The 14,469-nt window shown below is 45.2% G+C and overlaps 2 protein-coding genes across 2 annotated transcripts; one reads left to right on the forward strand and one right to left on the reverse strand.

Annotated features, from left to right (window-relative positions):
* MCAT (malonyl-CoA-acyl carrier protein transacylase) lies at nt 1–3,579 on the reverse strand. The gene is made up of 4 exons (XM_069003374.1): nt 3,055–3,579; nt 2,866–2,953; nt 2,383–2,600; nt 1–2,114 (listed from the first exon to the last, which is right to left on the reverse strand). The coding sequence occupies exons 1-4, from the start codon at nt 3,496–3,498 to the stop codon at nt 1,692–1,694; spliced, it is 1,173 nt and encodes a 390-aa protein (XP_068859475.1). The 5' UTR covers nt 3,499–3,579; the 3' UTR covers nt 1–1,691.
* A 150-nt stretch (nt 3,580–3,729) lies between these two features.
* TSPO (translocator protein) lies at nt 3,730–13,382 on the forward strand. The gene is made up of 4 exons (XM_069003375.1): nt 3,730–3,837; nt 9,753–9,950; nt 11,642–11,780; nt 12,632–13,382. Exons 2-4 carry the CDS (start codon nt 9,766–9,768, stop codon nt 12,806–12,808), a joined length of 501 nt encoding a protein of 166 aa, XP_068859476.1. The 5' UTR covers nt 3,730–3,837; nt 9,753–9,765; the 3' UTR covers nt 12,809–13,382.
* Nucleotides 13,383–14,469: the final 1,087 nt, after the last annotated feature.

The raw sequence follows: 14,469 nt of genomic DNA on the forward strand, positions 1-14,469 counted from the left end.
TTTTCCCAAAAAGCTTTAATTCCGAGCAAAGTGTACAACCAAGTGAAATGAGGCGGGGAGAAAAAAGGAAAAAAATTATAGCAAGAACACTACAAATAGAAAACATGTCTCCAACATTTCCTCAGAAAGGTTAAATAATTAAAAAGAAAGTCCAGAAATTTTAAAGCACTAAAATTAGTGCCACCAACATACCACACTCAGTTTCTACTATCATAACAGCTGGTTTGAAAGTCACCAACGTTGCATTTGGTCTTACAAGATGTAGGCAGAGACTTCTAACACAGCACAGTCCAGTGTTTAATGATATGAATGGGATCTAGCTGCAATATTCTAACCAATAATTCTAACTGAAGACTTTGGTATGCTTTTCTGAATAATTAACATCTTTCCTGTAACATAGGAACCTTCACTGAAATAATTTTCTTTACAGTTATTCCAACCCTTAATCATCAGCCTCTGGCAGTCCAGTGGTGAAGCTGACAAACTCTTCAGTATTTTACTAATTGTTAATGTTTACACACGCTAAAAGTGGAATTTGTACTGTGAGGGGAGGCACAGCTGCCAGCTGCAGTCCACAAAAGAACTGTTTAATAATACAGTCCACTTAGCAATGATAATCAAGGCCAGTGTTTTTAATTCACTCTCCCTTTCATAACTGTGAAATTACAGAATGATTGGTACCATAACTGGAAGTTCTCCTGCATTTCATAATACATTATTGAAGGTGCTGTCAGTCATTTAACTAATATATTCTACATTTTTTTCTATATATCTGTTAAATACACCATTAAAATACCAAAATAAAAAATATAAACTGAGAAATGGGAAGTTCTTACCAGGAGGGTTTGGGACAACCTGCTGCTCTCCAGCTCATCATTTCCTGCTGCCAGCAAATGTACATAATATTTTTGTTAAGCTTTTTTCTCCAGTGAACATTTCTTGTGTAATTTAGCACAACCAATGTGGCATTGGACAACTGGAGGGAAGGTTACTTCCATCCACATGTGGACACAGCCAATAATGATGCACCCCCAAAGCATGAAAAATAGCAAGAAAAGCTTCATAGTTTATTCATAGTTTAACCTTAAGAAAATAATTTTTCTAGTAACCTCATCTGCCTCACTCAGCTGCTACCTGGCAACGTGGACACAAAATAAGAGAACTTTACATAGATGAACACCCCACAAGTCAGTTGAGTTAGAAAACGGGAACATCAACAGGCTGAAAGCTGTCCCAACAAAGGGCTCCTCTAAATGCACCCTCAAGCCCAGAGCAGAGCCCTCCACAACTTGGAGCCAACAGCCCCACCATTCCTGCAGAAGATCCCTGCACGGGACAGCCAAGGCTACCAACTGGAACCTGAATCCACACCCAAAAAACTCCCCCAAAAAACAACCAACCAACAAAACCAAACAAACCCCAAGAGGAAAAGTTGCTTGCAGGATTGAGGCCAAACAATGCTACTTGGCCTGTTTGTTGACAGCTTTGCAGTCCCAACACAGATGGAAGAGCCAGACTTTGCTCTCCCCTTTCCACATCTGAGGAACTCAAAGGAAAATGTTCATTGCAATTATGCACATAGTGCTCTTTGCATCAGGAGAAGCCATGAATGTTTAAGACTTCCTCTTTCGGGAGCACAAAGTTTTAGATCAGAAAAAACTAAGTTGTGTGGATTTTCCTCAAAAAGTTATTTAAATCTCCGCTTCTTCCTCGTCTTCAAGAGCATCTACGTGTTTATATTGTTTCCAGGCCTTTAAATTACATTGTTTGAGAATGGCTCCTAGTTGATTCCCGGGCCCCACTTCATACGTGTAAGGAAATTCTGTTCCTTGCTTTCTTTCGTACACTGAGTGCATGGTCTGCTCCCACAGAACAGGTGACACCACCTGCTTCACTAACAGCTTCTGAATGTGCTTTGAGTGCATGTACTTTTTGCCATCAACATTGGAATACACACAGAGCAGTGGTTTCTGAATCTCAATCGATTTTAGGACTTCAGCCAGTGGCTCTACTGCTGGTTCCATAAGTCTGGTATGAAAAGCCCCACTGACTGGAAGCATTTTTGCACGTTTAAAATAATATTTTCGGGCATTCTCCTGCAAAAACTCCAAAGCCTATAAAAGAGAGAGAGAAGTGAGTCTTGCACAGCAAAGGTTTTCTCAGTCACCCCACAAGAATCACCTCATCGGACTTACTGTGATAAAGGGATTCCTTTCTCTACCCAGCAACTGAACACATGCTGGGAAAAAAGCCCCACAGAGCAAATACTTTTGTTTGGACAAACTAAGGCCGTACGTAACACCCACACAGAGTGCAAAGTAAAAGTTTTAAAAAAGTGAAATGCTCAGTTCAACTGAAGGAAGAGTTATTCTGAAGCAATACCTGTAAGTGTCCTGCAATGACTCTGCTGTCTGGAAACAAATAGTTTGAAACTGTGCACACGGGGTTCTCTATACCCAGCGATTCACAGTATTTACGGGCTTCCAGGCAGGCAAATTTGTAATTTGCCTCTCGCCGACCGACAACCGAGAGCATTCCACTGGGGACAGCTTCCGACGCCTTTTGCATGGCTTCGGCGCGCACTTTCACCGCGTACAGCGCTACGGAGAGAAACAGAGATGCTGCGTAAATGTGAGCGCGGGCACCAGCGCGCAAGAAAGGGCAGTTGTTCACTCTCGTGAAACGTCAATGCTTTTAATGCCGTGTTACACATGTTAAAGCGAACAGTGGAAGTAAAAAGTAAATTTTGTCTTCTAATTAAAAATTAAAGCGGGAAGGACACAGTGATAACAGGCAATGCTTTGGAAACAGCATGGGCCCGGGCTGGGAGATCCAAGCAGCGAGCTCCGCACGTCCCCCAGGCACCTTCGGCAAAGCCCAGGGCTCCAGCGAAGACCAGCGCCGCGAACTCCCCCACGCTGTAGCCGGCGGCCGCCACGCAGCGCTCCACCACCTGCGGGGACACAGAGCCGAGCGGCGCCTCAGCCGCACCGCGGGGCAGGCCCGAGGCGCCGCCGCCCCGACCCCCCACCCGGCCCCGCCGCGGCCCCTCACTTCAGGCTGCAGGTGGTTGAGCTTCTCCACGGCGGCCAGGGAGGCGACGAACACGGCGGGCTGGCAGTGCTGGGTGCGGTCCAGCGCGTCCCGCGGCCCCTCCAGGCAGAGGGAGAGCAGGTCGTAGCCCAGCACCTTCTCGGCCAGGCGGTACATGTCCCGCACGCCGGGGTACCGCTGCAGCCCGCGGCACATCCCCACGAACTGGCTGCCCTGCCCGGGGAAGAGCAGCACCGTGCCCTCCCGGGGGCATCGCCGCTCCCGCCTCGCCGCCGCCGCGTCCGGCTCCTCGGCCTCCACCGAAGTCTGCAGGAGGTCGCTCAGGGTCGCCGCCCGGTCCCCAGCGCCGGGGCGGGAGCTGCCCCACCGCCGCGCAGCGCCGCGGAGGCCGCCGCGCCCGCTGCAGCCACCAAGCCGCCATGGCGCCGCGGCCCAGCCGCCCATGGCCGCCGCCCGGGAACGGGCGTTGCCACGGGAACGGGGCGGCCCCCGCCGGCAGCCGCTGCCGGGCCGGGCGCCGGCAGAGGGGACGGGAAGGGAGGGAGGGAGGGAGGGAACGAGGGAGGGAACGAGAGGTCGGTCGGGCCGCCCCGGCGCTCGCCGCCCTCAGCCCCGCGCGCCGCCCTGGGCCCGGCCCGCGCCAGGCGCCTCCGCCCGCCCAGCGCCGAGAGCCCGCCCCGGGGCGGGGGAGCCCGCGCGGTCCCGGGGGCGGCGCTTCGCTCCCCCGGCAGAGCAGGCGCTACCGGCGGCAGCAGCAGCGCGGGAGAGGAGGAGGAGGAGGAGGTAGTAGTAACGCTGGCGCTGCCCGTGGCACGGCTCGGGATGGGACGGGAAGGGGAGCCCGAGGGGCGGCGCAGCCCCGCAGCGGGGCCCGGCTGCCTCGCCGGAGGGGCCGCCCGGCCCCGCCCCAGCCTCCGCGCGGGTCCCGGCCCTTCCGGAGCGCTGCCGCCGCCGGGACCCCGCCGCGCCCCGGGCGCCCTCGGCTCCCCCGCGGTTGGCGGAGCGCGTTGAGGGGGGCGATCCCGCTCCCTGCTGCCGGCGACAGTCCCGTGCTGGCCAGCCGGATCCCCCGGGCAGGACGGGACCTGCGGCGCTGGATGGAGACGGGCGGGGCGGCTCACGGGCGGAGAGCACTTGGGCAAACACTCGCGGCTTTTCCGTGCAGGCGTTTAGCATGGAAAGTGCTTTAAAAAAAAAAAAAAAAAAAAAAAAGGAACCAAGCTAGGCAGTTTATTCTTAATTTTCGTCCGGCACACGAGTTTTTCAGAGGTTCACAGCTGTGCGCGCACAGCAGAAAGGCAGAACCCTTCCTCTGCTCTCACGGGGACCGGCGGCTCTGCCGCGCACACGGTGCACATTCGCTCTCCCCACTCGGGAGAAGTTTTCACGCTGCTGTTTTACTAAAGGTATCTTCCTTCAGTGGCGCTGAGGAACATTTTTTCTTTCAGGGTGAAAGAAAGGGCTTTGGTTTTAATTCTGAGTTTTTGAGTGATGCTTATAAAGCAGCCCAAAATGCACTGTGATATAATTTGAGCGTTCAACGGTCAGATTATTTTTTTAAAAGTGAAAGTTGCCGTGCCGGAGTTGCAATTGTGTAACGAGTTTGCATGAAGTAAGGTTATGAAACAGTATCAAGCATTGAGTCAGAGCAGCTCAGTAAAAGACACCGTGTTAAGTACAACTCGGGAGAAGGAAAATGTGTCACAACAGCAAGAAATTACGTTGACTTTTTATTTGGGCCAATTCGAAAGGATCACGGTGAGAAGGTTTTTCCTCAGTTTTCTATTCTCTGTGTTATTTTGTAAGATGATTTCTTCCATTTTTGTCAGCCTCCAGGTAAAATACCTGGAAAAGCCAGTGACCTTCTCAAATTAGCTGAAATATATGGGCAGTAACATAGGAGATATATGACAGCCCATGGCTGCCTCTACCTGCAACATAAGTGTCAACGAGAAGAGACTGAGCAGTAAATGGCAAATTATCCTAGCAAAGATCTTGCTCCAGTATGCATTTCAGTTCCCTGCATGTGAATAAATCAGATTTAATTTGCACAACTTGTGCTCTGCCACTTCGAAAGAAGTGTAACCTGGGCAGTGAGATTTTTTGTTTCCATCTGTACACCTTGCATTAAAGTCTTCAATAAATACCATAGTTTTATTTTTAATTCTAAATATATATTATAAACATATGTTATACACTTATTATTTATACTCTATTTATATTCTATAACATTTATTGTTTGAAGTGTCTCTATTACTTGAGATTAGATAGCAAAGGTAAGCCTGCCTTTTTTTTTATGGTAGCTGTGTTCTTTGTCATAGACTGTGACATAAATTTGATTTTAGTGTTGCAGCTTCCCAGGAATTAAAACCACAACATACATAAATAGTTTATCCGTATAAATTATGTTACCTTTAATTTTTCAGACAGCTGTCTTGGGGAGAAGCCTTTTCCTGGGGAAAGTTTGCATGCTGCCCCTCAGACCTGGGCAGAGCCTTATCTGCCCTCAAAAAAATGTATGGCAGAGGATGAGAGGGAGAGTATGTGTCTTGGGGTCCATGGTATGGTCCCAGCTTTGTCAGTCCATCTCCAAACAGTGGGCACTGGGAACACCAGGGCTTTCAGGGTGATTTAGCCTTGCTGGGAGATTTTCCTTTGTGTTTTTAATGCGATTTTGAAGCCCCATGTGATTGGATAGCCAGCCCCAAGCTGCACAAGAATGGAACTAGTCAGAAGTTTTATCAGCACAGGGGTATAAAAAAATGGGATGAAAGCAATTCTCCTACCTTCCTTCTTCCTGCTGACAGAGTGCTCCAAGGAGGGAAAGGCATCTGTCTTTCAGAGACATTCTCAAGGCAAAGAAGTGTTTTAGTTCATTTTTCATCAGGCTGAAGCAACCCAGCTGCTCTGTCATGATATAACTAATCCCACCTACAGAGCATCCCATCCCTTTCTTTGGGTGCACAGTGGTTGTTCCAGAAAGAGGACACAGAATGTTTCTGTTTGTTTTTTCTTCATGTTATGCCACCATAGAAAAACAACAGAGAGAAGCCCATTAGGCAGCAAGTTTAACTATTGGGGTTTTTTCCCCCTTTATTTCTCCTTTTACTTTATGTAGCTGGAACCAAATTTGGGTAAGTTTTGAATACCTATAAAAATTATTCTAACATATATGTCAAAGCAAAGTGGCCTAGTGCAGCCCTCACTGCACTGCTGAAACTGCCTGAAGTCACACTAGGGCTAAACAGAAAAGGGGAAGCACGATGAAGAATATGTTGCAGGGCAGAGATAACAAGTGGAAAAGAAGTAAGCAAGTTAAGTGTGTGTGAGAAGAAAATATTTCCAGCCTTGGTGGTCCTTAGAGGCAGATATCTGCTGGGTACGCTGCAGATACCATCCACAGACATCCAGCATTCTTCAGTATGAAAATGAGGGTACAAGAACATTGTGCAACTTGCCCTGGAGCTGGGATGTGATTGGGAAAGTAGTTGTTATTTCTAGGTTGAGTAATACTGCTGCAGCCAGTGGGGCTGTGGTAAGTCTGTGGTAAGTTCTCACCGATTCATTTCAGATCATCAGCTACACGCTGAAAGGAAGGCAGGGCTGATGAACCTCTGTGGTTACATTACTTTTAGAAAATGTACAGGGTGTTCTGTAAACATTGCACAGCTCTTGTAGTGCACAGGTAAGCAAAGACTGCAGCACTGGGCACTGCACAGACTCTCCAGTGCATCCTTGCCTTTTACTCATTCTCTTGCTAAACACCTACATCAGGTAACCAGAGACAGACACACATGGCTTCTTCCATAATCAGCTAATGCTGTTTTCTGAGTTACCTATGCTTTTTATGGAAAATTGATACTAGTATTTAATTTCTTGGGAATGGAAACACAGGAACTCTCACTGCTGATGGACAGCTGTGGTCTTGCTGCCAGCACATCTTGCTGCATGGTTTCATTCTTCTTTCTCCTTGCAAGACAGAGTGTTTTGCCATGCTTGGGAAATCCTGAGAGATGCTATTGGAAAATACAGCACATAATTAATTAGTAGTAACAGTAGTTAGAAGACTGGGACACCAACATTCAATTCCAGCCAGTAGGTTCAATCTCGTCATTTCCATTTCCTCCCCTTTGCTGTGCCTGAGTGGCTTCACTTCTCTCATTTCTTTGCTTTGTGCCTTCCCTGTTTCTATTTGCCTGCCTGGTTTTCTTTCTCTGAAGAATTATTTCAGTATTCTTCCTCCAACATGCATGGGTATATCATTTATTCACTAATGACTGCAGCAGTGCAGTATTGTTTCAATTTTATAGTATTTAGCACTTTCAGCTTACAGAACACTTTCAGACTTTCTTCCCTGGGGGGGGGAAGCTGACAGAACCCCTGACAAAGTCCAGCTGCTGACTGCTGCAATGAAACTACCCTTATATTGTTAACATCCAAATAAAGGATAAAGCCCTTTTGGTTATTGCTTATCACTTTTCAAAAAATACTATTTGGCAGCCATGCTGGAGTTGCACATATAACAGCACGTGTAGAGAGCTAATCCTGGCCTCTCTGTAGGCAAAGCAAAAGGGTTAAAAATTAGTGAGATCTTATTAACTTTAAATTTCTAACTTAACATTTGGGAATTACTCATCTGAAGGCAGCCAAAGAGAATCACTGTGCTCGGAACTCTTGTTCCCATCACACCTTGTTGCTCCTGCACATGGCAATTGCTTCACATCCCAGTAAAAGCAGAGCCTTTCATGCTGTCAGTGGGGGTGACAAGTAGTGCACACAGCAGCTGACAGCCTTCTTCCTGGGAAATAACAGCACAGATCTAAATGCAGGAGGACAGGGGAACTCCTCTGCTCCATTTAAGATGCTTCCTTGTGAGTAGAATCCCCTAGGCAGGAAGTATGGCAGCAATGAGCCCAGCAGATTTTTCCCTCCCTCCCTTGTCCATCCTCCGCCCAAGACCTAACTGATCCTATCACAGCAGAGGTACCACATTGTTCCCTCCTTTCTCCTCCCTAGCCTCAGTTCGGAATTCTTCCCTGATTAGTTGTTTTCACCCATTCAGTCTTGTTCTGTTTTTGACCTTGACTTGTGTCTCTTTGATGGCTGTCTGCTGCCTTTTTTGTGTGTATTTCTATTCATTGCTGACTTCCCCCCAAGCCCAGAGCCCAGGCCTACTTGCCCTTTCTTGTTGACCCCTATCAACTTTTCTCATCCTGAGTGCCTTACCAGTCCATCCGTGCTCAGTTCGCCTTCAAAACTCTGCTCCGCTCCTATCACCAGGATTTCTCTCAATCCCATGCAAACTGCATTGTGGTCCCAGTCACTGAAATCTCACATTAAACCTGTGTGGCTGAATGGGCAGAGCCCTGAGTGCAGGGACAAAAAACCAAAATGTAAGAGCTCCCTTGCTGCCCGAGCTCACCCTGATCTCCAAACAGAAATTCACTGGGTCAGAGCTGTGACAATGAAACGTCATCTGTGCCATTTCCTATCGGTTTAAGCACATCTGTCACAAGTAGCATTTCTCTTCCTCACTCCCTGCCTCCTCATCTCAGCAGTCATGACTATAGCAATAGAAGCTTTGAAATCCAGGGAAAGACAAAAGCCAGGACAATATCAATATGGCACTTTCTCTGACAATGCTCATTGATCTAAAACTTTCTTTTCTCCACTGGCCTTCTGTAGTTGCTCTTTCCTCACTGCTGCAATCATTCTTAACATAATATCTCTCCTGCGTAACAGATGAACAGGAATTGGGTGTATTTGCTTACTGTATATTTGAAAAAAACATCTTTCAGTTCTGCCCTTTTTTTTATTGTAGCTCTAATGTTTACATTTTAGTAAACTAAGCACAGCTCTTCTGTAGCATTTGGCTTTTGGCCAGGAAATCTGCAACAAAGCTTTTTCCTCCTTCCTTGCTTGCTGTTTTGCCTGCTGCCTGTACCCTAACTAAAGCAGCATGGCCTAGCAGAGCAAGGCATTACTTAGCCCTACTTGTGTAGGCAAATTTAATGGGCTTGGCAGCTACAATTGCTGCAAGTGATTGAATGCTTCATGAAGGAGCCAAAGGTGTCCTCCCATGTATCCAGATCGACTTCCCTGTTTAGCAAAACATCGTTTAAGTACTTACCTTCCCATTGTCCTCGCCGGTGTTTGTTTTCCACGGAGGCTTCTGAAGTGTCTGCTGCTGATTCTCATCCCTCTGACTCCCACTGAGCATCCTGCAGACAACACATCCCATTATTTTGCCTGAGCACAGGAAAGCACATGCTGTTTTCTTCCTTGGCTCTGCCATTTCATTGAGGGAATGGGCTTTTCGGTGAATACAGAAATACACACTTCTTACTGCATTTATTTATTTTCCAAGTGCAGTTCATATAATATCAAACTGCTTTATTCCTCTGGCATACTTATGGGTGAGGATATTTCTGTAGGTAAAATTCAGTATTCTTAGTGCACTCAGCTGAGAGGGAAGTTAAAGGCCCCACTTCCCACTGGCTTCCCCATTCCCCAGGGACAGAGTCCTTTACAGGTGTATTGGTACAAGATCCATTAATTTCAGCTGCAGTGTCTCTCAGTGACAAGACTAGGCTGTGGATCAGATCTGACATGCATATTTTTAAAATCTGTTAAAAATGGCAACTTTTGCAGTTGCTTTTTAAAATGTCTGTGCCAATCAGTGTTTGGTTTTGTTTCAGGTTCACTGTCTCAATGGAAGTACCAGCCTGGGCCCCAGCAGTAGGTTTTACACTCCTGCCCCATGCAGGAGGATTTTTAGGAAGCAGTATAACCAAAAGAGAAATCCCAACATGGTATGAAATTCTACAGAAGCCATCCTGGTGTCCACCTAACTGGGTGTTTGCTCCTGTTTGGGGAACTCTCTATACATCTATGGGGTATGTTTTTCACATTGTATTAAGGCACCTGATCTCAAAGTTGCTTTTTGTATAATGCTAGGCTAGAGAACTATGACTGTACTCCTGTGGCTGTATGTTTGTAAGAAACTGTGTCAAGCTGCCTGTTTATCAGGTAAAAACATGTTTTGGGAGTTGTGTGTGGGTTTGATAGGACATTTTGTATGTGGTATCCACATCAAAAGCAGGAGCTTGAAAAGCCATTAATTTGCTTTCCTCATTCATTCTGAGGGGAAGACCTGCCAAGCTGGAAATAGTGGAGCAAGGCAGCATTGGGATTTCTTCTAAGTATGTCCTACAGTAGTTTTAGGAACATTTAAAAAGGGGGGGGAGGGGAAATTAGGAAAGAACTGTTCTAACAGAGCTCAATAATGCAGTGGATGAAACTGAATGCTAGATTGGCACGCCCACATTCTCTCATTTTGGTTTCATTTTCTTTCCAGAAAAGCTTTGTAATTTTTATAGCCTCACGTCCTGTCCCTCTCCACCAGTATTCTCTTTTCTTTCTCCTCTACAGACTGTTCTTTTTAACTTATTTAAGTGGAATACTTGTGTATTTCAAGAGTTAGCATTTGAATGAGATCATTACTGGCCTGTGAATAAAAACATGCCTTTTATCAAGGAGGAAAGAGCTGGGTGGCTTTCCCAACTTCCTTCAAGTTGATTGCACAATCTGTAACCCTGTGTCTGGATTCCACATCACAAATTTGGGTAGCAGGTTAAATACCTTAAAAAAGTCCAAATTGTGACAGCTTATCAGTTATTTTGGTAACAGCAGAATCAATTTATCTGAATGTGGATGGTCTTGGTTGTGTATTACACATCCAGCCCAGTGAAAAGATCATACTTAGTACCAGCCTTTTCTTCTCTAACCTATCATGCACACACATTCCTTGAAGGACCAAGACATTTCATTCCTCCAGAATCTCTTGAATATATGGAAAGCAACAAATAAATCAAAGCAAGATTTAATAAGCTTACCTTCCTTTCTTGACACTTAGCTTCCTAGACTTGTACATCATGCTCTTGGTCTGAAGTTGAAGTGAGATGTATGAACAAGTGCAAGTCCACACTGTGCTTTAGAAATCACTTAGGAAACTGAAGTTTCTAATGCTTACCCTGCCCCAACTTTCTTTTGTTTTCATTATTCTCTGCAATCAAACTGCCAAAATAGCAAAGCTGCATTGTTCAGTCCCGGTGAAAGTAATGAAAGTGACTAAAGGGTTCTTCCTGCTCCCCATATTCAACTGTGCTTTGGGATCCCACTCAATGCCATTCATTTCATCCACTTAAAAATTGGGGTTTATTTTTTAAAAATCTTTAAAGCACCATGTCCCAGTACCAAAACAAAGTTTCTTCACTATTTGCATCTCTTAGACTTGTTTCCATTTCAACATGGCATTCTCTTTTAAGACTGAAATGCTGTAGGTTATCTGCTTCTATACACTTATAAGTGAGACCTCTGGCATGATTGGGAATTTTTCTCTCTCCCTGTTGTTTTCCAGAGCAGCTGATCAAGCCTGCGCTGTCAGTTACTCTGCCCAAGTTGTGCCTGGATATCTAGATTTTCCAAATTAATCTAGACCCTAGCACTGAAGTTATTTCATTTGATGAAGAATGTGTGGTAGCTTTAAGCAGTATAGTGAATGACACTTCCCCTTTGCTTTCTGCAGATATGGCTCCTACCTGGTGTGGAAGGAACTGGGGGGCTTCAACGAAAAGTCAGTGGTTCCTCTGGGTCTGTATGCAGGGAACCTGGCATTAAACTGGGCATGGACTCCAATATTTTTTGGAGCTCACAAAATGGGATGGGTAAGTGGAAAACTAAGTTTCTGAACCAAAGACTGCTACATTTACAAGTTATTAGTGTGAAAGGTTTGTGTCATAATCTTTTCTCCCTGAAAATGGATCTGAATACAGAATATGGCTTGCAGAAATTTCTATTTAATGCATGCCAGCAGCCACCTGAGAGAATTTACAGATCTAGACCATCCTTCAATTGATAGATTTCAAACAGCTCTTTCTGCCAGCTTTTGGTAAGAGCTTTGTGTGACTAGAAAACGTAAAGATTTATGCCTTACTGCAGTTCCTAGGTCTCTCTGGCAAACAGCAGTGATAAGCAGCTTATTATAACATTATTCAGGTGATCAACACCCTGTTTAGAAAAGACTAATTTTCTGCAGTTCTCTGAAGAGAAACTGCTTGTCTCAAAATGAAGAATTGGTAATAAAAAAATTAAAATATTTGCCTGGTTCTCTAGCTGCACATGCACTGCTGTACGAGAGAAAGACTGCAGTCCATCACAGATTCATTCACACCTGACCTCTTCAGGCGACATGAACAAACTGGACAAATCTGCTTGCTCCAAGTCACACTGGGAAGTGTCTCACTGCCCACTAAAGAGGGTATGGGTGAGAGAGACTTCATTCTCCCTCTCTGCTCCCAGCTGTAATGCCCTTTCTTGTACTTGCATTGTTTTATGACTTGAAGTGGTTTGTAACTCAGCTGAAGTCTATCACCTTTTTCTGCTGGCTGGTTTTCTGAGAAGGATTTAACTCCCAGATGGATAGAACAGGTGCCAGGGCTAGGTGGAAAGTGACACACAGACTGTGGAGTCAAGGAAATGCAACAAGTAAAAACACTAACCACCTTCTGTGTTTCAGGGGTTGGTGACTCTCCTGCTTACAACTGGTACAGCAACAGCTACGGCTGCTTCCTGGTACAACATCAACAAAACAGCAGCTTATTTGATGGTTCCTTATTTAGCTTGGCTAAGTTTGGCTTCTGCACTCAATTATCGGATCTGGAAGGACAATCGCAACAAGAAAAAACCTGAATAAGCAGTTTTCAGCCAAAACCACTTTTTTCCCCCGATAATTTTTTATATAAAGTTATGGCCTTATTTTATTTTTAGCTGAACTACTTCTACCATTAATTTTCTAATTACAAGTTGACAAAACAAATAGACCTTTATTAGGCAAGCCACAAAGGGGTGTATGCCTAACTGGGTTTTATAGTAAACTAAAAGAAAGTCTTGATTGCAAAGTGATTAAGTGCCATATTACAGCATTGTATGTCACACAACAACAGCATTTTAACTGTTACCAGAAGAAAGCAGGAACTCAAACTTCCTTATGTTCAGAGGAAGAAATCCAGCCACACACTAACAGTTTCCAGAAAGGTGTTCTTGACAGTGACAGGTGTGACTGTAGCCTGAATCTTTGATGTTTACCACTAGGCACAGTGCTTTTGTGCTATGATGTGTCCCACTACATCCACCAGATATTTGTCTTCTGGTCATTGTACTCTGGAAACATTTTAAGACAAGCTCTTTTTAACAATTTGTGCCTTCCCACTTTGAAGGACTGTACACGCATTCAGCTAAATGCATTAAACTACATGTAAACTTTCTAACCTTGTTCCTTGCTGGTATCATTATTAATTTGTTTTGAGCAGAAAAACACTGAATGCAGCAGGATGCTACAGCCTCAAGGACAGCCCCTTCATCTCTTCTCCTCACCTTTGCAATGGCCAAGACAAACCAGGAAATTCAGAGCACCTGTAAAGAAACTGTGAGAACCCAGTCACAACATTTCTTTAATCAAATTTACATAAGCAGTCTAAAGCTGTTTGGGTTCCCCTGAGCAGGAGGTCAGCACGGTGCGAGCATCACTTCTGGCTTTGCAGTCCTGCTCTCCCTTCTGCCCCACCTGCACAGACTGGATTTTCCTAAGATTATTTCTCCAGCCTATGCTCCAGTCAGTGGATCAAAGCAGGTTTCTGCAGACCAGCCTGACACAGCCTCAAAAATTCCTCTACATTCCTGATAATGAGGGATAACGCGCTGCACGTTTGCCAAGTTTGACGCAAGGTTTAGAACACTTACACAATTTTTAAACTGTACTTTCCTCTCAAGCATATCCTAATTTCTGCAAACTACCTTAAATAATTACTACCCATAGAATATATGACAGACAGCAGAATTTTTTGCAACTTGCACAGAAAATTGTTAAATTTCAGCCAAGTGACCCTGATTTCAGCCAAGTGACCCTGATTTGATGAAAGATTAGGAATGATTTGTTTCAAATGGACACCCCACTGCCAAATACCTCTCTCTGAGGCCCTAAACTATGAAGTCCAAAGACTGTTTGGGCTTCTAGAAGAGTTTTCAAAATCCCTTTCATTCCTTCAGGCTTCTGCATTCCTGTGCTGCTCTAGACATTGCCTCCTGCTCACTTCCTCAAAAATCTGGTTTCTTTAAGGGGCAGGCTAAGGATGACAGCCAGCAATACAAGGTTCCTAAATGCTGTGGGGTTTGTTTCTCTCTTTTTAAATAAGAAAAATAGGAAGATCCATAAAATATTTAGTCTCACTAACCCCATAGTTCATTGCACTGAAATACCCTATTACTATTATAATATTATTTCCCACCCACCAGAACTTTTTAGATCTTTGTACAGGAGAGATAGGTAAGAAAGGGACATACAAACCCCCAACACAA

Source organism: Aphelocoma coerulescens, chromosome 1A (genome assembly GCF_041296385.1).
Source record: "Aphelocoma coerulescens isolate FSJ_1873_10779 chromosome 1A, UR_Acoe_1.0, whole genome shotgun sequence".
Lineage (NCBI taxonomy): Eukaryota > Metazoa > Chordata > Aves > Passeriformes > Corvidae > Aphelocoma > Aphelocoma coerulescens.